Source organism: Camelina sativa, chromosome 8, assembly GCF_030686135.1.
Source record: "Camelina sativa cultivar CO46 ecotype springtype chromosome 8, ASM3068613v1".
In the NCBI taxonomy this organism is placed as follows: Eukaryota; Viridiplantae; Streptophyta; class Magnoliopsida; order Brassicales; family Brassicaceae; genus Camelina; species Camelina sativa.
This window is the reverse complement of record NC_141887.1, coordinates 895441-914033: the sequence shown is the minus strand read 5'-3', so window position 1 is coordinate 914033 and position 18593 is coordinate 895441. Positions and strand designations below refer to the sequence as shown.

General features: G+C 34.7%; 3 protein-coding genes across 4 annotated transcripts; 1 reads left to right on the top strand and 2 right to left on the bottom strand.

The window, feature by feature from the left end:
- The first annotated feature begins 6980 nt into the window (after positions 1-6980).
- On the top strand, positions 6981-9800 carry LOC104705418 (aspartate aminotransferase 3, chloroplastic). Its single transcript, XM_010421422.3, has 11 exons — positions 6981-7332; positions 7624-7695; positions 7767-7828; positions 7941-8024; positions 8112-8211; positions 8311-8431; positions 8536-8699; positions 8814-8951; positions 9036-9252; positions 9344-9464; positions 9548-9800. Exons 1-11 carry the CDS (start codon positions 7132-7134, stop codon positions 9630-9632), a joined length of 1365 nt encoding a protein of 454 aa, XP_010419724.1. The 5' UTR covers positions 6981-7131; the 3' UTR covers positions 9633-9800.
- A 115-nt stretch (positions 9801-9915) lies between these two features.
- LOC104705417 (transcription factor MYB3R-4) lies at positions 9916-15248 on the bottom strand. 2 transcript variants are annotated; one of them, XM_087462021.1, is made up of 12 exons: positions 14787-15248; positions 14271-14487; positions 14129-14183; positions 13901-13958; positions 13693-13787; positions 13461-13564; positions 13253-13381; positions 11449-13156; positions 10833-11089; positions 10612-10726; positions 10303-10488; positions 9916-10202 (listed from the first exon to the last, which is right to left on the bottom strand). In XM_087462021.1, the coding sequence occupies exons 2-12, from the start codon at positions 14336-14338 to the stop codon at positions 10110-10112; spliced, it is 2868 nt and encodes a 955-aa protein (XP_087318147.1). In that variant the 5' UTR covers positions 14339-14487; positions 14787-15248; the 3' UTR covers positions 9916-10109. The 2 variants fall into 2 exon arrangements, with proteins under 2 accessions (XP_087318147.1, XP_087318148.1); XM_087462022.1 differs by having other exon boundaries at positions 14617-15083.
- A 495-nt stretch (positions 15249-15743) lies between these two features.
- On the bottom strand, positions 15744-18573 carry LOC147939572 (uncharacterized). The gene is made up of 6 exons (XM_087462025.1): positions 18262-18573; positions 16918-17045; positions 16666-16769; positions 16471-16558; positions 16259-16320; positions 15744-16165 (listed from the first exon to the last, which is right to left on the bottom strand). The coding sequence occupies exons 1-6, from the start codon at positions 18372-18374 to the stop codon at positions 16013-16015; spliced, it is 648 nt and encodes a 215-aa protein (XP_087318151.1). The 5' UTR covers positions 18375-18573; the 3' UTR covers positions 15744-16012.
- Positions 18574-18593: the final 20 nt, after the last annotated feature.

Genomic DNA, 18593 nt, shown 5'->3' with positions numbered 1-18593 from the left:
AATGTATAATAATATATTAACCCTAACACTCTCTTTTTTTTCCCTCCTTTCCAAAGTTTTACCACAGTAAAAAGAAAGATATAAAAAGTTCTGGTTCACATAAAACCTATCTATTTTCTAATATGGTAAACCCCTAACTATTATTATATATGTATGTACTATACTATATAGAGGGGGATGTGTTTGTTTAATATTTGATTTCTTTTCCGGTGGTAGAAGTATCATCACATGGTACACCAACCTAATGGGATACCTATGATGTAAGCAAAGTTTTAACACAAACAAACTTTGTTTTTCTCTTTAGACCTTTTGCATATTTGATATTATTTATATAAAGCACTTAATTGGATGTTGACTCTACTTTGTTAATCAAATTCAATCACATAATCATATACTACAAATCTGGCTCTCTTTTTCCTGACGTATCTAAATGTTTTCTTTTCCTTTAGATTTCTTCTACGTATTGAGTCTATTGACACACATATATATATATATATATATATATTTGGAATGAAGTATTAAAATATAAGTATCACTAAGTTGTGTTAAATATAGTATATCGGGGAAATTTATACAAACCTTAGTGAAAATAAAATACTAGATCATAAATTGCCTTCGAAGAAAATAATAGTAGTATACAGTTAGATGAGTGATGACCTTTAGTGGGCTTTATCCCTTTATAACACATTTCTCTCTCTCTCTCTCTCCTTGTTCCTGTATATTTTTATAATATTCTTTCTTCGGTAAATTGAGTTATTATTTATTATTCGCTTAGTTTTTGTCGGCTTCGAGGTTTTTTAATACCCCAATTCTTTCCAGAAAAATTTAGGTTTGTTACTTTAGTCTATTTTGGGTGAAAAAATTAATCTCCTTTTTCTTCCCACTGCCACAATAAGATTAGTTTTTTCTTGTTCGACGCAATTAATTACGGGTTTGACAAATTGTGATGCCAAAACGTGTTAATGGTCCATTTTGAAATCTTGGATGCATTTAGTTACGTTTATCACAAAAATTCAATTATGTACGCCCACTCTGAAATTTCTAGCTAATATTCATAATTTATTACCCAACTTTATGGAAAAGGAATTGAGCACATATTCGTGATGATCTTATCTCTTCTTTAGATAATTAAGGGCAGAACGCCAGAACCTATCTTCAACCAACCAAACGTTTGAGCTCCACCGTATAAATCAAGATTCATATTATTTTTTGGAATATTATTTTCAAACGTATTTGTAACTCGAGAAATAGAGATTAAATCTTTAATTAATTAATTATTAATTAATTGATACACTTTTAGGTATGCATACGTGCACAACTACACAAGTTGATACGTATTAAAAAAAATTATAAAATTACAGACAACTCATATATAGAGAGAGAGAGAAGCGGTAGCAAAGGGGAAATAAAAAAAGAGGACTTAAGATGAAAAAGGACAGCTTTAAGGAGATGCTTTGGCCACCAGCGATACCATCATTTAAGCTTTGCATGTGCCTCTCTGTTAGCATCTCGACAACCACATCAAACCTTCTCTCTCTCCTCTCTCTCTATCTCTCCCCTTTTTAACCCTTGGATTTTCACTTCTTACACACACCCCAACATCATCATATCTGTTTATACCTATGTATATTTATGTTTATATTCTCGTTTACATGCATCTATGTGTATCACCCATTATATATATATATATATATATTTTACTGATACCTTTGAGTTTTATTTGATCCCCCATTCACAAAATACTTCAACTCAAAACTTTAGTTGCAAAACCCAGTCGTGATTAATTAGCTTAATGTTTGAGATATACATCTATTAGACGATTAACTTATCTCAGTTGTTTAACACCTTAGTTCTCTGATAGAAAGATTGATCAACATCTATTATTTACGACTGACTCATAATCTGGTGAAACGACTTGTCGAGAGTTTTATTTTTTTATCGACAAAAGCATTCGATACATTCTGTGAAGAAATTAAGCTCACTTGATTGACTATAGAGGTTTATTTTATTAGGGAAATAAATTAGAATACTAATGAGTATATGATTTATATATGTTTTGACATGTGTTATCAACGACTGATTCTAGATCCAAAGCAATAATATATCTGAGATTTCTTAATTATACAAAAGTGTTAGATGGGTAAGATTAAGTTTCTTCAGCTTAGGGTGAACACACCAGATAGGCAGACGATACTATATATATATAGAAGAAGCAGACTTAAAAAGCTCATTAATCAAGTAAAGAGTTGTAATATTTGCCTGTTGATTTGCTTCGTGGGCCATATAAGACTATTCAGATATTGGCAATTCGTATTTAATTATACATGCATTCTTTGTGTTTGTGGGCCATTAAAATTCCTTATAAGCTTTCGAGAAAACAATCATAATGGGGTGATACGTTTATGCACGCAGGTATACACTTGCGTACGGTTCACTATGTTGAGATGTGTTAGCTCCTCGACGAAACACTTATCAGCGATCTGTTTGGTTCTCGACCGTCCAAACATTTCCTCTGTTTGTATATCTATAAAAATCATCGTTTTGAATCCATAGTCTCACTAAACTCATGGCCAACCTCTAGTTAATAATATTTTTATTGTTGTTGTTGTTGTCAAAGGTTATACCCTTCGAAAATGAGGACTGTGGCTTAATTGCATTTTGTTTTATAAGAAACATTCGTTTGTGTTTGGATTATTGTGTTGAAGATATTTTACCAGTTATTTTTGACTATAGATGCTAAAGATTGTGATTTCATATGAAGGAAAAACACACAAGCATGTGTAAGCATAGAAATAAACGGCAACAAATAATAGAACCTCAATAGTATTTAACGTAACCAAAGCCAACTATTTATGATGGATTCGGACAGAAACGTTTTTCTAATATGTAAGCCAATCCCCTAATTAATATGCTTTCTTAAAAAAGAAAAGAAGAACAAAAAAAGAAGAAGAGAAGAGGGATTCATGCGTTACAGGGTTATAAATCTTAATTTTGTGGAAGTTACTGTCATGAGCCACGTTAGAGGATTTTGTGTATGATCAATCGTAAGGAGTTTGAAAATTTCATGAATTACAATCTCATGATCTCAGCTTTTGTTTCGTTAATCATTATATTAGTTTTTAGATGCATAATGATAATGCATGCATGTGTGTGTTTGTTACGTACGCATATGCCTTTATATAACTAAAGCTGTAAGATATATAGTATTAGGTCGTAATTATGGTGGCCACGTAAACCCTCATGACCACGATGATATCTATTAACTTCAACTTTCCACCAAAATCCATCACCGAAACATGGGAACTCACGCTTGTGTCCGTACGTGTTCTATGGGAACTCACGCTTGTGTTCGTACGTGCAATATGTTTCATACTAAAAGAAAAATTATCAAGAGAGAATGTCTAAAAGTTTCGATTGTCATATATTTTAAGATTCTTGTTTATAATATTATTTTACCACGACTACAAAAATTGAACAAAGAGAAATTCACTAAATTCGAACTACATTGATTGAAAAAAGAAGTTTACACAAACTACATCAGGAACAAAGAAGAACGAATTAGAATCCTATAAAGAGAAATACACTACAATACCCATTTTTAAAAAACTACTATAGCTTTATATACTCCCACAATTAAATCCATTTTTTTTATAAACTACTTCATAATAGATTTTGCGATTTTGAATAGTTATATACGCTATAACCTTTTTATCAATAAAATGCATGATGGGGATCTAGAGAATTTAAAAAAAAAAAAATACATGATTAAAAGCGTTTTAAAGGTTTTACGGTAAAAAACTAAAAACCTTTGTCCCAAAAAAGAAGAAGTTTTTACTAAAAACCCAACATATTCGGTGGGTTTTAAAGATATATTAACTGTTATCGTAGGATATATAGAAAGTGACCACCCTTAACTTGGTAGTAATACTAGTCCGGACCCGCAGGCATGCTGTCACTAATAATAGAATCTGTTGTAAATTAATTTATTGTTTTTCATTAAATATATATCACAATATTCAAATTTAGTCTATTATTTGGTCACACAGCATGAGGCAATATCTGATAAGATCTTTAAAAAATGACAGTTTTGTTCAATATCCCTAGGTGAATATACCCTATCTATATTTTAAGCCATTACCTAAAATCTGGGTTGAACCCAAAAAGCATTTTGTCTGAGCCACACGATCCAGCGCATATTTCTTTCTGAAAAAAGAAAACATGCACACACAAACAACATCACTTGAAATAGTCATTTACGTTCAATTATATTGACCAAGTCAGATATTTTAGTTTTACATATTAGATTTTACACACAAAAAAAAAAAGAAGTAACTTTCGTTTTCATAAAATGAACTATTATTACGGTTAGTTGTAATACACAATTTTTGCTGAGATTTGCGATAGGAAAAGATAGCGTAGGGATTTAGTTGCATTTGCATAGTCTCTTTATTGTTATTATTATTATCCTACTATATTAATTAGAAAGTACAAATATAAAACTAACCTTAAAATCTGTAAAAAATTACATTCAATTATCATTAGAAAAACTTAATTAAGATTAAATAAATATTTCAAATTAAAAAAAACGAAAATATGGGAAACATCAAATAAAATAAATTGTAAAAAAGTAAAAAAAAATATGTGAGAATCAAAACTAATTTGTACTTAAAAAAACTAACAGATAAGATTTTTTTTACATGTTAGTTATATCTTTTTACTTACTTTACAACTATAGCAAAGATTTCACTAAGGTTTAAATAATTTTATTCATTACATACAAATGTTTTATTGACAAGTTTTCAATAAACATTTTTAAAATACAAAAGTTATCATATAAGTAACAAATTTTTAATTACAAACCATTATAAATAACATAACAACAAAATAAATTATTACAAATTTTCATCAAAAAAAAATTCAGTCCGCGGTTTTCTGCAAAATAGTACCTAGTTAATTTATTATTCTCACAACACCCCATGGCTCTCACTCGTACGAATTCAGATTCCACAGTTTTACCTTACACAAGTATATATGCTAATCATAACTGGAATTTGTAATATATTGATTAATTTGTACTAGTTAATGTTGTTAACCAGGGTTCCCATTCAACATTGTATGTGAAATTATAATAGACGACAAAATTTATATTATAACTTTTTTTGTTAGATATTTATATATCATAAAATCTACTAATTTTACAACCGCAAACTAGCTTTTAATATTTGTCCTTGGTGTTGGTGGTGCATACAAAAAAAGTTAAAAAAAAAAAAAAAAAAGATTACCATTTTTGTGATGTTTTGAAATTACTGTATTCCAAAATTTCAAAAGTTTCGCAAACCATTGGTATTGAGAAAACGTTCGGAAAATCGTTTTTTTTTTGGTGCAAAACGTTCGGAAAACCAATAATAGTATTTTTGGTATTCAAAACCAATAATAGCACAAAAGGTGATTTTTTAAAAATTATAAAATGCTCCATATTCTATAATTTTGTAGGTCAAAGTACACCACATATATATAGCCAAATTTATTTTCGGAAAAAAATCTTTCGCTGTCATTTCTTAAGATTCAATTTGTTTACCTGATAGATGATGATGACTAGCTAAATAAATCTTGAATTTGAAAAAAAAACCTCCATGGAAAAAATTCATTCAGATAAAAAAAGTCGTACTTGTTACTAATTACTGTTACTTGTTTGAACTACCTCGTAAGTCGTATCTATGTAAAACTCGAATTTTGTGAAATAATGAAGGAGGCTATATATATATATATATTAGAGCTCAAACGAGTTACAGCTCAAAAGACGACGACATGATATGTACCGTTTGCAATATTATTACATCACAAAATTCCAACCCTTTCATTTGTCGTGTAAGCAATTAAGTTTTCTATCATTTTCAGCATTTATGTTTTTTTTTTTTAAATGATCATAAGATTTAAAATCTAACGATCCAAATATATAACCTCTTTGGTCGAAAACTAATAAAATTTGAAAAGTATGAGCTTCAATCCAGTCCACATAAAACATGCGAATATATAATTTCTTACAAATAAAACATGCAAATAATTTATTATCCATTGTCAAACTAAAATTAAATTTGGTGTAGCTCTCGCAAAAAATTAAGGACCAACCCATTTATCTATTCCGTACAACATTAATTAAATTAACATTATTACAAAATAACTTGTTTTTTTTTTTTTTTTTTGGGACAAACACAAAAAAAACTTGTTTAATCCATGAAAGTATCAATAAAATGAAGCATCCTCAAACTCTGAAACTCCAGAATATAGTATGAGATTGAGTATGGCCTATATATTGAATCTATTGATTATCACACAGTACATGATCTCCCAAAATGCCTGTTACAACAAATCCGAAGCTCAATGAAAGGCATCGGTAATCCAAGTAACTGGATCTTTATTATTTGAAGTTTTAACGACGAACCTTACCAACTACTCCGTCCGCACTATGGGATAGGGTACAAGTAAAGCCGGTTTGTGAACTATTAATACAATCAAGTTACATACGAAGATATAAATTTCATTATTGAAGAAGAAAAATAGGAGACAGACATGTAACCACCAAAAAAATACGAAACATTATAATTTACTGGATTTCAGTGTTCAAGATAAAAAGGAGTACACAATCCAAATATTTTTAAACAAACATATAAATCAATTAGAGAATATATTATAATAAACTAATGAACTAATTATATCATCAACCATCATAAACACAAACTTTCATCAATTAGAAAATTTGATACTATATTTTAATGAGAGCCAGCTTCACCAAAATAGTAATATTTTATGTTTTTACTAGACATTAGTTTGACGTATTTAATAACATCTTCATATATATATATATATATCATTGACAAAAACAACTGATATAAACCCTATTTTGGGAGTATGTTAATATTTTTTCCGGTATTTCAGGCTTTTTTAATGGATAATAGTAATAATATTACTAGAAAAGAATTAATACTACTATTATCTTGATGATGAGATTGGGGTTCTCAAGTTCAAGGCACGCAACTTTATGCTAAGCTGACGTGGCAACAATGGATAGCGAAAACTAAAAATAAAAAGTCCAAAATCGGATTCATTTGTACACAACAAAGCAAAAAAAATATGACTAACAGCGAGTTCTCTTCTTCTTCTTCTTCTTCTTCGTCACCGAGCGATCGTAGGATCGGTGCTCTGCTCCGTCATCTCACTGCCGCAACGGATTCGGATAACCTGAGCTCCGTTTACGCCTCGCCGACATCGGGAGTCTCCGGCGGTTCTGTTTTCGCTCATCTTGTTCAAGCTCCCGAGGATCCTATTCTTGGGGTAACCTTCTTCTTCGATAATCTTTTTTTTTTTTTTTTTTTTTTTGTATATAAATTCCAAATATGTGTGTCATACGCATTGGATCGGTTATTGATTAGTGTGAAATTCACGATCTCGCGATTATATAATTCGAAAAATGATTGATGGAATTGGGAGATGATTTTGTTGGTTTATGTTTCTGATTTCGGTTCGCATGATTAGTAGAATGGATTGAATCTGATTCATGGTTTCGTCATACGAAATTTTCAGCTCTAAATATGAGTTATGATGATTTGGTTTTCGGATATATAGGTGACAGTTGCGTATAACAAAGACCCGAGCCCAGTTAAGCTGAATTTGGGAGTTGGTGCTTACCGTACTGAGGTAATGATCCTCTTGAGCTATCCATCTATCATGGATTAGTGTGGTTCATTAATGGTGTTTTTGTGTTGCAGGAGGGAAAACCTTTGGTTCTTAATGTTGTAAGGAAAGCTGAGCAGCAGCTTATCAATGACAGGTTGACCTCTCTCTCTCCCTCTCTCTTGTCTTTTGTTTTGGGTTCTAACTACCCTTTATGTGTTTGATGTTGTGAGGAAAGCTGAGCCTTGTTTTGTGTTGTTAATCTGTAGAACAAGAATCAAGGAGTACCTTCCCATTGTTGGATTGGTTGAGTTCAACAAGTTAAGCGCTAAGCTCATATTAGGCGCTGACAGGTAATTCTTCTTCTTCTGTTTATTCATCAGTTTTAGTCTTTCAGAACAATTCTTTATGATTTTGGTGTTTTCATGTATGTCAATTAGTCCTGCTATTCGGGAGAATCGGGTTACAACCGTTGAGTGTTTGTCTGGTACTGGTTCCCTCAGAGTTGGAGGGGAGTTTTTGGCTAAGCATTATCATCAGGTACATGCATGCTTTTGTCTAAATTCTTGTTTGTTTGAATTTCTTCTTCCTAGAGAACTTTATATGTAAACTTGGAAGTCTTCTCTCTTTGCATTCCAGAAAACAATTTATATTACTCAGCCAACATGGGGAAATCATCCCAAAATTTTCACGTTGGCCGGTTTGACAGTGAAAACTTACCGCTACTACGATCCATCGACACGTGGGTTGAACTTTCAAGGTGAGTCTGCGGTGAACTAGTACTGATTTCTATGCTTAATATTGTTGATAAGCTTATAGAATTTCCTAAATTGGGTATGGCAACTATTTTTCTTTTGTTCACAGGTTTAATAGAAGACCTTGGTGCTGCCACACCTGGTTCTATAGTGCTTCTTCATGCATGTGCCCATAACCCAACTGGTGTTGATCCAACCATTCAACAATGGGAGCAAATCAGGCAGTTGATGCGATCAAAGGGATTGATGCCATTCTTTGATAGTGCTTATCAGGTACACTGATGAATACTTGTGTATAAGATCAGCTGATATTTAAACCACCTCTGCTCTCAAAGAATTGTTAATACCTTGTCTTCCATATTTCTTTTATCTCATTTCGCATTGCAGGGCTTCGCGAGTGGAAGTCTGGATGCAGATGCAAAACCGATTAGGATGTTTGTTGCTGATGGCGGAGAATGCCTCGTTGCTCAAAGTTATGCGAAGAACATGGGACTATATGGGGAAAGAGTTGGAGCTCTCAGCATTGTAAGATTCATATAACCTGCTGGAAATCTTTTTAAGAAACTCGTAGGAAGTTCTTTATCGAATTCTGACATGAAGTTGTTGCAGGTATGCAAATCATCAGATGTTGCAGGGAAAGTTGAAAGCCAACTGAAACTAGTGATAAGGCCAATGTACTCAAGTCCTCCGATTCATGGTGCATCAATCGTGGCTGTAATCCTCCGAGATAGGAATTTGTTCAACGAATGGACTCTGGAACTGAAGGCCATGGCTGATCGTATTATCAGCATGAGAAAACAGCTGTTTGAGGCATTACGTGCTAGAGGTAAGTAAGGTCTTTTTTATTGTTTTGTATAGATCATCAGGACTATAAATGGACATAACTAATGAAACGAAACTCAAAAATCATGTGACAGGTACGCCTGGAGACTGGAGTCACATAATAAAACAGATAGGTATGTTTACATTCACAGGGTTAAACCCAGCTCAAGTCTCCTACATGACTAAAGAGTACCACATCTACATGACATCCGACGGGTAAGCCTCTCTTCTCCATCCGTTATCTGTTCAAGTTTCTTGAATTTGTCTTAACTTGTTGTGATTGTATAAATGAATAAAAGGAGGATAAGCATGGCTGGTCTGAGCTCGAAGACTGTACCACACCTTGCAGACGCTATCCACGCTGTTGCGACCAAAGCCGTCTGAGAAACCGAACACCGATTACGACCACTTCGATTAAATCGCCATAATAAAGAATGTTTTTTTTTCTCTCTTATAGCATTTCCGGCAGTGACAATATAAATGTCGTTACGATTATTATTATTTCATCCCAGTATTAATAAAGTACGCAAGAGAGCTCTTGTGTTTCTGCTACTGTTACCTACCCCTGAATTCATCTTTTTAGATGTGTATGTTACTGCAGTTTGGTATATAAACTACTCATGTACTCCCATTTCTGCACCTGTAGTATAGGTTCTTTTCCCAAAAGTATATGAAATATGTATATTTATATATTGATCACAGAATCTACATAAATTCACTCGAGTTGATCCATTAAAAAGAAACATAGAAAAGAAATAGATCCAGACAGGGACAATTCATAAAAGATACACATACATATTTATACATGTTCATGTATGTGCATTTGCATTTGCATATTATGTATGAGCTTTTGGCATTTTTTTACCTACTCCCCTTCAAGAGGTAAGATGAGACTTCTTCTGTTGCTTTGACGGGAGACTCGCAATCGTTGAAGTCCAGCACTCGACGCTCCGCCTATAGATTGAGAAATGTTCAAAACCAAAAATCAATGGAGGAAAAAAACATTTATTGGATATGATATGAATGATTGGTATTTGGTGAAGTATGTATATACCAGTAGAGGATCATTATTCTCTTTGTTCAATTCCTTCTTCTGTTCTGCATCATCATTAGTTGGTGAAATTGAAACTTCCATTGCATCTGCAAATGCTGCAAATGCTCTTGCATGCTCATTTCTCTGTGTCATCACTCCTATGCTATCGTAGCTCCTCTCCCCAGGACTGAAAATGTAGCCCATATCCTGAAAAAAATAAGCACAAAATTCATAGGTCTATTATATTAGGCCTAAAAGAATTTAACAATTGCACCAGGAAGTAAGAGAGGTTGACCATATAATAGAAGAGTCTTAAGGCATATGAAATACCTCGATAGTTATTTCTGTGTCAAACCTTGGGCTGGGCAAGAGAGAGTTTACGTAAAATGGAGATTTCCAGGCTGAGGGAGATTCAAGACCTCTCCTGAATGGAGTTCCACAGAATCTGTAAAATGGACCAAAAAAGGGGAGTAACAAAATCGTTATATCAATAACTGAAAGCAAATAGAGGAAAAGGGTTATTTTTGCAAGGTTGGCATAGATGTATGTACATGCTAAAATTCTCATTGCTTGTCTCGTTGTCAACAAGATGACCCTCTGTGTTTCTCGCTAGAGAAGGCGAATTGATGACCAAACAAAGACTTGAAGAGGAATGCTGTTCTTTGTTAGCCATGAAAGTTTTCTGGAATTGGTTTCTTGGTGTTAAAACTTGTGCTTTCTCTGCTTTGGTTACTGATTGGCCAGGAGGAGAAGACAGAACTGGCTTGCAGTTATTGAGCTCAGAAAGAACACCAGAGAAACTTTCAGCCTGCACAAGAGTTGATCCATCAAGAAGGTAAAACCATAAAAACCATAAAAAGAAATGATGAATCCTGTGATGTATGAAGAAACGGTGATCCATCATGAATGTAATGTATGTCAGTTAGATCATATATATATCACAAAATAAAGACTTAAACCCATCAAAAACAAAACAGTATATTATTAACAAAATTCTTAGATAGTTTGATCACAAGAGGTCGGTTTAATGAACTAGGGAAGCAAAAGGTTCCACAGTTTAGCTATACTGTTGTTACCACGAAATGAAAGCTATCAGCTTCACATAGAAATTGGGTACTTAATTACCTAAACAGATATTCAAATGCTTAAAGTAAAGAAGAGACTTACATTTTCGACATTAGCTCCAGAACCATCGTTTTCCCTGACATTTGCCTCCATGCAAGTTTGCTCTGCTTTCTCAAGCGATTTTCTGATATGCACAGTTTCTTCTGGCATTTTGTGACTAAAGAGTGAAGAAGGGTTGCTCCTCCAGTTCTCTTCACCTTCTCCACTATTGATTCTATCTCCAAGAATGACATCAGTGTTATTTCCAAAGATAGATTCTCGATTCTCACTCTCATCAAACATCACATCTAGACGTGAAAAATCTTTTGCCAGACTGGCTGCTATATCAGTTTCAAGTTTCTTATCACTTCTTTTCTCAGATAGCGGTGTCAGCAAATCACGGGTCCGTTTCCTCAAGATTGACTTTGCACCAACCAACGTCTTTTTTCCAGTGGGAGATCCCCACAGTCGAATGGGACTTATGCACGTCATGGTGGACATCAGTAGCTTGCGTATGCCAAGAGGACTATAATCGTGTAGTGGATCGTTTTTAGATTGTAGAAGATCACAGCTGAAAACAGGTAGGTCCAAGCTTGGAAAACCGAGACTTGACGATGCTCCCATATCTTCATGATGTTGCTCGCTTGTCGTGTTTGGATCATGCTTGGGAGGAGAGTGTGGCCTGTCTTCTGCCAGAGAAGCAAAATCACTCACTGCAACCAACTTCTTGGAATCATTCACATGATATGATTGATCTTCTTCGCTGGAGTTATTGGTTCCTCCATCAACACAAGTGAAGCTTGATGGATCATCGATGCATATGAACCTACCGTTTCCATTTGTTGTGCACTTTGGTTCTGCCTCAAAAGGATGACATATCAATCCGGAAGACTTCTTTGCATACTTGTCGGGTGTTATGATTAAGGGAGCTGGCCGAAGAGTTTCTTTGCCTGAGGCGGCTGTTGCATTCAACCTTGAAGAAGAGCTCTGCATAGGAGATTTCGTAGCTTCTGATATCTGGCTGTCTGAAGCTGATGCAGACAAAATAGGATCTCGGGAGTCTGACTGGTTAACCTCGTTTGGTTCTTGGGTCAAGGATCTAGAAACACTGTGCCCTTCACTCTCTTGATCAGGGAAAAGTACCCTGCAACATTCCGTTTCAGGCGTCAAAACGTTTGCTGAGTTGGTGTAAGTAGCCACATCAATACTTAGTGTGGAGTTTGTAGGTTCCACAGTTGATTCCTTGCTCTCCTTCGTGTATGGCATCGGTAGCTCTGACATATTAGCCTGTCTCATCTCCAGTGAAATGTCCGAAAGCTCCTGAAAATCAAATTGGTAGTCCTGACTTGGAGCAGTCGAGACATTATTATGATCAGGAAACTGTGAACAGTCCTCCATGTCATAAGAGACTTCTGAGATGGAGACTGATATATCTTCCAATTCAGGATAAAAATACTGATCTGAATGATAAACAGCTTGCTCAGTCTCTTGAGAGTTTCGACAAGGGTAGAAATGATGGTCCATGTTTATAGCTCCATTTGAAAAATCTCCTGCAGATAGTGAGCAGCCAACCATGCTTGAATTTTGACGGCTGTCTATTTCGCCATTTCCATCTATATTACTCTGCATAAAAGCTGATTGGAATGTGGAACTTTTCTCATAAGGAGCTAGAGGCATGGCTTGGTACTGATCCAAAAGGCCAGACGACATGTAGGAATCAAGTTTCTTCTTAACTGAACTGTGCCAGTGATTTTTAATTCCATTATCCGACCTGTTAATAACATAGCAAAAAAAAAAACTATATTGCTAGAACAAATAGAAGAATACCTTCAGATTGATATTCAAAAATGACAAGAAATATAAGTACCTTCCAGGCAAGAACTTGGTTAACTCTGCCCATTTATTACCATATATTTGATGAGCACGAATGAGAACCAGCTCTTCTTCTTGAGTCCAAGCTTCCTTGTTTATGGCAGGATTGAGGTGATTGTGCCACCTATATCAAATACAAGCTTTGTGAATGCTAATATACACTTGACTATTGTTCCTAGAGATATAACTGTCAATAAGCATACCTCTCTCTACATTGCTTTCCAATGCGACCAGGTAAATACCGAGCAATAGTGGACCACTTCTTCGGCCCATATTTTTCGATTAACTGAACTATCATTTCATCTTCCTACACACATGTCAAAACGAGAACGATAAGCAGTCATAAGAGATGTTAGGAAAACTATAAAGCAAAACAGGGTCAAGCATGCGAGATACACATATATAGATAGAATAAGTGAGGAAATAAAGTGTTACCTCCTTCGTCCATGGCCCTTTAACAAGTTCAGGGTTAAGAACCTTCTGCCACCTGTGCAGGCACTGGACATCAGTTCGATCTTTGAAATATTCAGCTGGAAAGTTAAAGAAAAGCAAATCAGAAACATTCCATCAGAGAAGAAAGATTACGGTTCACTTCAGTAAAACCAACACAAGCAAGGAAAAGAACTATAGAGAGTTAGTTTACCTATCTTCTTCCAGTTCTTCCCTTTGAAACTATGGACAGCTTTTCTCAACACCTCATCCTGAACATATGTTTGGTTAAAAGATTTAGCAAATATGTTGATCAAAGAGTGTAAAATGCATATCTCAATGCAGCATGATGAATGATATCAGGGATGACCAGACTAATTGGCATAGGATTTGGACATCATTGTACAACAAAACTGATTGAAAGATAAAAAGAAATATTCACCTCCTCGGCTGTCCATTGACCTCGAGTTGAACGTCTAGCAGGGCCACTAGTCCTCCTGTAAGAAAATCAACACAAACCAAGTTTATTGCGGCAAGTCACCGATTAATTAGTTTAGTAAGATATGAGAAAAAAAAAAACAAACCCGTGACGCGATTTAGGGATCCCATCCTGAGGAGTTGAGATGGTTGTAGTAGTAGACTCACTTTCCATAGCTCGTCAATGAATAAGCAAAAATAGTAACCCCAATTCCCATACGTTGCCTTCTTCTATGCAATCTTCACTCCAATACATTATCTAAGCAAACAGCTATTGTACCCTCCTCCTTTGCATCATCTCACGATCTCTCTCTCTCTCTCTCTCTGAGATTTGAAAAAAAAAAAAAACAAAAGGAATCAGCACGGTCGCTTATAATCTATCAGGACAAAACATACTCGAAGCTTCAAAAATTACTACAAAACAACAAGATGGAGTGTGCTTCACAACTCGACCTGAGCATTAGATCCCCATACTGTGAAGTTTACTTTGTTAATCACTAAGAGAAATTTGTTTTTGGATCAATCAGACAATAAATTCAAAACCACATCATACCTAAAATCAACCCAAGATTCAAAGATCAATAAGACATACTTGAAGATCTCTAACCATGTAAAAAACTCACCGATGCGAGGTTCGGAAATGGAAGTAATCAGAAATCGAAGAAATCCCCAAATTTAAACTAAAAAAAGTCGAAAACGAGGAAATCTCCGATCTGAGACAAATCTGAGTTGAGATAACAAGAGAGTGAGTGATTGAAAAGTTTTACAGAGGAAGAAGATTAAAAGAGAAGAGAAGAAAGAAATCTAAAACGGTCGGCAGAGCTTAATTGTTTTTTTCAAAACAAGAATGGCGGAAATTCGAATTTCGTCAACAAACCCTATTTACTCACTACTATTACTATTCCAGACAAACCAAAGTCAATAATAAACCTTTCGTTTTTTTTTTTCTATCTAATGAGCGGCTCTCAATCTTAAAATCCCAGACGTCTATTTTGAATTTTTTGCCACGTGTCTCCCTATCGTATGTTTAACGGACATATCATTATTTTGTTTCTTCTCATTTTTTTTTCCCTTCTTTTTCCTTTATTTTCAAATTTTCACCCTGATTTATTTAATACACCTTGATCTATCTCCCCATGGTTGGATTATTGATGGATTCAAATCACCCTTTTTAGGGGCCACCGGAATTATTTCAAATCATGGACTTTTTAGGGAGTGGGATTTGATATCATAATTAATGTACTGGGTCGCTCTAAAATTACTACTACTCACTGCCCAGCTAACTTAGAGGGTAAATAAACTGATCCGGAAGATCGCTATTATCGGTTTAGATTCAATAGCGATTGATTACTATGGTCAGTAGAGTGATTCCAACCCCGACCCGACCAACCCAAGACGCTCTGATTTTCTGAGAGAATCAGTCTTCAAGAGCTATGTCCTACCAGTAAATTTATTCTAGGGTTTTTTTTTTTTTTTTTTGGCAAAAAGTCACATTGTAGGGGGTGATAAAATGACTTTCGACAAGCACCACAATGCAAATTTGCAAACCATGACTGCCACAACCAGATAGCTCACCTGTGTATATAGAATGCTCTTTTAATTTCTCACAGATCAGATTCAATCCTTTGAAACATTTTAATGGACCAACTAGTCCAAGTACCAGATTAGGTAGGGTTTTAGGTCTTCAAGACTTTTTTTAAAGAAAACATAATACCGGACAACCATCATCATCATCGTAATTAAGGCTAGCAAGAACATCTTAAGCCTTCTTTGAAGGACAGTACAGGATCACCTCTGGCTCAATGTTACCGACTTGGTTTTGTTGTTTTTTCTCATTTCTTCAGAGCTTTTACATGAAATCGTCTTCCAGTTCTTGAACCGATTTGTGGCTTGAAGCAATGTCTTTGTTGGATGTCATTTTATCAGTTACCATTAGTCCCTTGTAACTCCTCATCTCTGCTTGCCTCTCCTTCTCAAGCCTATCTATCTCTTCACGTTTCTTCTGCAATATTAAGAAAACATTGAAAGATTTGTGTCAAAACAACAATCATCAAAGACTTCTTCAGATGCTAACAACAAAATCCCAGAAACTGACCTTCTCCCTCAGATGTAGTTTCCTCTCTGCCCTTTCTGCAGCATTCACTGCTTCTCTCTCGGCTTCAGAAACAAAGTTATCAACAACCATATTAGTTTTATAGTTATATTATCTGGAAGTATAGTCACTTAACTGACACAAACCAAATTGTATGTATGTATAATTTTCTATCTATTGAAATTTAAGGAAGAGCCCACAAACCAAACACTAACCTCTCAGATCAGGAGTTCTTTCAACTTTTGTTTTGTTCAATCTGTTAACTATATCATTGACTCGCTTCTCCACTCTGATTGTTCGGACCTTTAACAAACAAATATCAGTTAGGTATCATCATTGCTTTGCAACCATACTTTGAGCAGATTTCATGTATGCACAACCAAATTTTCTTGAGAGATGGCGATGCTTACCATCTTTGAATTGTGGAAACCAACTTGACCAACATCCATGGAGGCAGTTTTCTTCAAGTTGGACCACGGAGTGTACACAACATCAACGTTGTTCACCTTGTTGCCTGGCACATAATCCCAGACACCAGTCGATAAGAAAACAGAAAATACCCTATATGTGCCCTCCTTCTAAAAAACAAACTGGTACTCTAAGACTAACGATTATGCAAATGTTAAGTTCAGCACAAGTAGAGAAAGGGATTCAGATTTTACCTTGAATGGAGTTAGCTTTCACTAGCTGAGCACAGTCCTCCAGCACACCTTCACTAATGTCATCAAAACTTTGGCCTCTATGAAGCCTCAAGTAAACATGAGCTGACGACATTTTATCCACGTGAAACCTGCATCAAATGAAAATTACTTTTAGCAACTTGGTCGTGTATCAACATACAGAACAAGAAATTAAAATGCTGAATAGGTGAAGCTGCTAGAGTTCATATAAAAGAAAGGAATATTCAAATTAGAAGAAACAAACACCCTATACATGTCTAAACACATCAAAAATTGACATTATCAAGAAAATAATGAATAGAAAATAGACAAGATGTATCCATAAGTTTACCCATAAACCTTAGTTATGGATAAAATTACCGAACAGTAAAAGAAATGCGCAGTAGCAGCATATGATCAACAGAAAAGCTATAAAATTCATTTAGTTTGTTAAAAAAAAAAAAAGAAAATCATCAAACAAGGAGGTAAAAAACACCAAAGTTTGAATATAGCTAACACAGCATGAGAGGACAATAGATATGCTGAGGAACAGCCAAATACTTAAATAGGGGTGAGTTCAGAGCTACCAGTATACCCATAGGTATTACTCATAAAAGACTAATCAATAAACATTATCAATATTGGATCATAGCTCTCTTGAGCTACAAAGATATTTCCAGAAAAAAAAATTGATATAGCAACTGCATAATCAGGCCAAATTACATTTCACAAAATGTTTTTAAACATCACCACATTTATATTTTTCTTTTTTTTTTTTTTTTGTTTCAGAACATCAAGGCCCAGCAATCATAGGAACAAAAAAAGATTTATCTCAGAAAAGAGTATACACACGAAAACATTTCTAAGCTCGTATCATACATAACTCTCCGGCAATTCTTCACAAACATTTCAGAATCAAAGTAACAACATATCTCTTCTGCCAAATGTTTTTAAGAAAACTATTTGAATGAAGAAAACTAATACCGATAAATTATACCAGAGATAAGAACAACAACTCAACGCAAAACTCAGCACAAAAAAATAAATTCAAGTGAAATCATCATAAACAAAACTTGAGCAAAGGTTGACCACCATTTCCTTCTCGTTCATTCCCATGAATTCACCACAATTAATTAATCAATAAACAATAGATCATGACATAACAAAACATCTGACCATATAAACAAAGAGAACAAACCTCAAAATTAGATTAAAAGCCCAACTAATTAAACAATTGAGCCATCCGAAACTAAAAATCGATCCGAGCTATAAGTTCAGGAAGAAGAAAAAAACGATGATCCGTAAAAATCGAGAAATCTTTGTTGCGGAAAATAAAAACGAGCTTACCAGACGTCTTCAGGGAAGCCGTACTTGATGAGCTCCTCGTTCTCGAACTTATCAAGCCCCATGAAGATTGTGTAGTCGCCAGCATCAGGTCGGGCCTTGAAGTAGAACACCATCGCTTCGATTCGAGAAACGAACCAAATCGAATGGAGATCGAATCTAGGGTTTCCCCCCTCTTCTCACTTCCCCTATCTCCCCTCTCTTTCCCTAGAAGTTTACGAAAATTGAAGAAATCGTAACCACTCAACTCACGCGACTATTAAATACATAAAATAACCAAACCAGCTGACACCTTTTTTTCATGGGTTGCGTTGCAAAAATCATTTTTTCCAAAA

Excerpts from the sequence above, each read along its gene's own strand:
- LOC104705417 (XM_087462021.1), bottom strand. The coding sequence starts at position 14,338 with ATGGAAAGTGAGTCTACTACTACAACCATCTCAACTCCTCAGGATGGG. Across the intron at positions 13,565-13,692 it reads AAGGGCCATGGACGAAGGAG|GAAGATGAAATGATAGTTCA; the intron begins GTAACACTTTAT and ends ACATGTGTGTAG. Across the intron at positions 10,203-10,302 it reads AGAATAATGATCCTCTACTG|GCGGAGCGTCGAGTGCTGGA; the intron begins GTATATACATAC and ends CTCAATCTATAG.
- LOC147939572 (XM_087462025.1), bottom strand. The coding sequence starts at position 18,374 with ATGGTGTTCTACTTCAAGGCCCGACCTGATGCTGGCGACTACACAATC. Across the intron at positions 16,770-16,917 it reads GAAAGCTAACTCCATTCAAG|GCAACAAGGTGAACAACGTT; the intron begins GTAAAATCTGAA and ends ATTATGTGCCAG. Across the intron at positions 16,166-16,258 it reads AACTACATCTGAGGGAGAAG|AAGAAACGTGAAGAGATAGA; the intron begins GTCAGTTTCTGG and ends TTAATATTGCAG.
- LOC104705418 (XM_010421422.3), top strand. The coding sequence starts at position 7,132 with ATGACTAACAGCGAGTTCTCTTCTTCTTCTTCTTCTTCTTCGTCACCG. Across the intron at positions 7,696-7,766 it reads TTGGTGCTTACCGTACTGAG|GAGGGAAAACCTTTGGTTCT; the intron begins GTAATGATCCTC and ends TTTGTGTTGCAG. Across the intron at positions 9,253-9,343 it reads TGAGGCATTACGTGCTAGAG|GTACGCCTGGAGACTGGAGT; the intron begins GTAAGTAAGGTC and ends ATCATGTGACAG.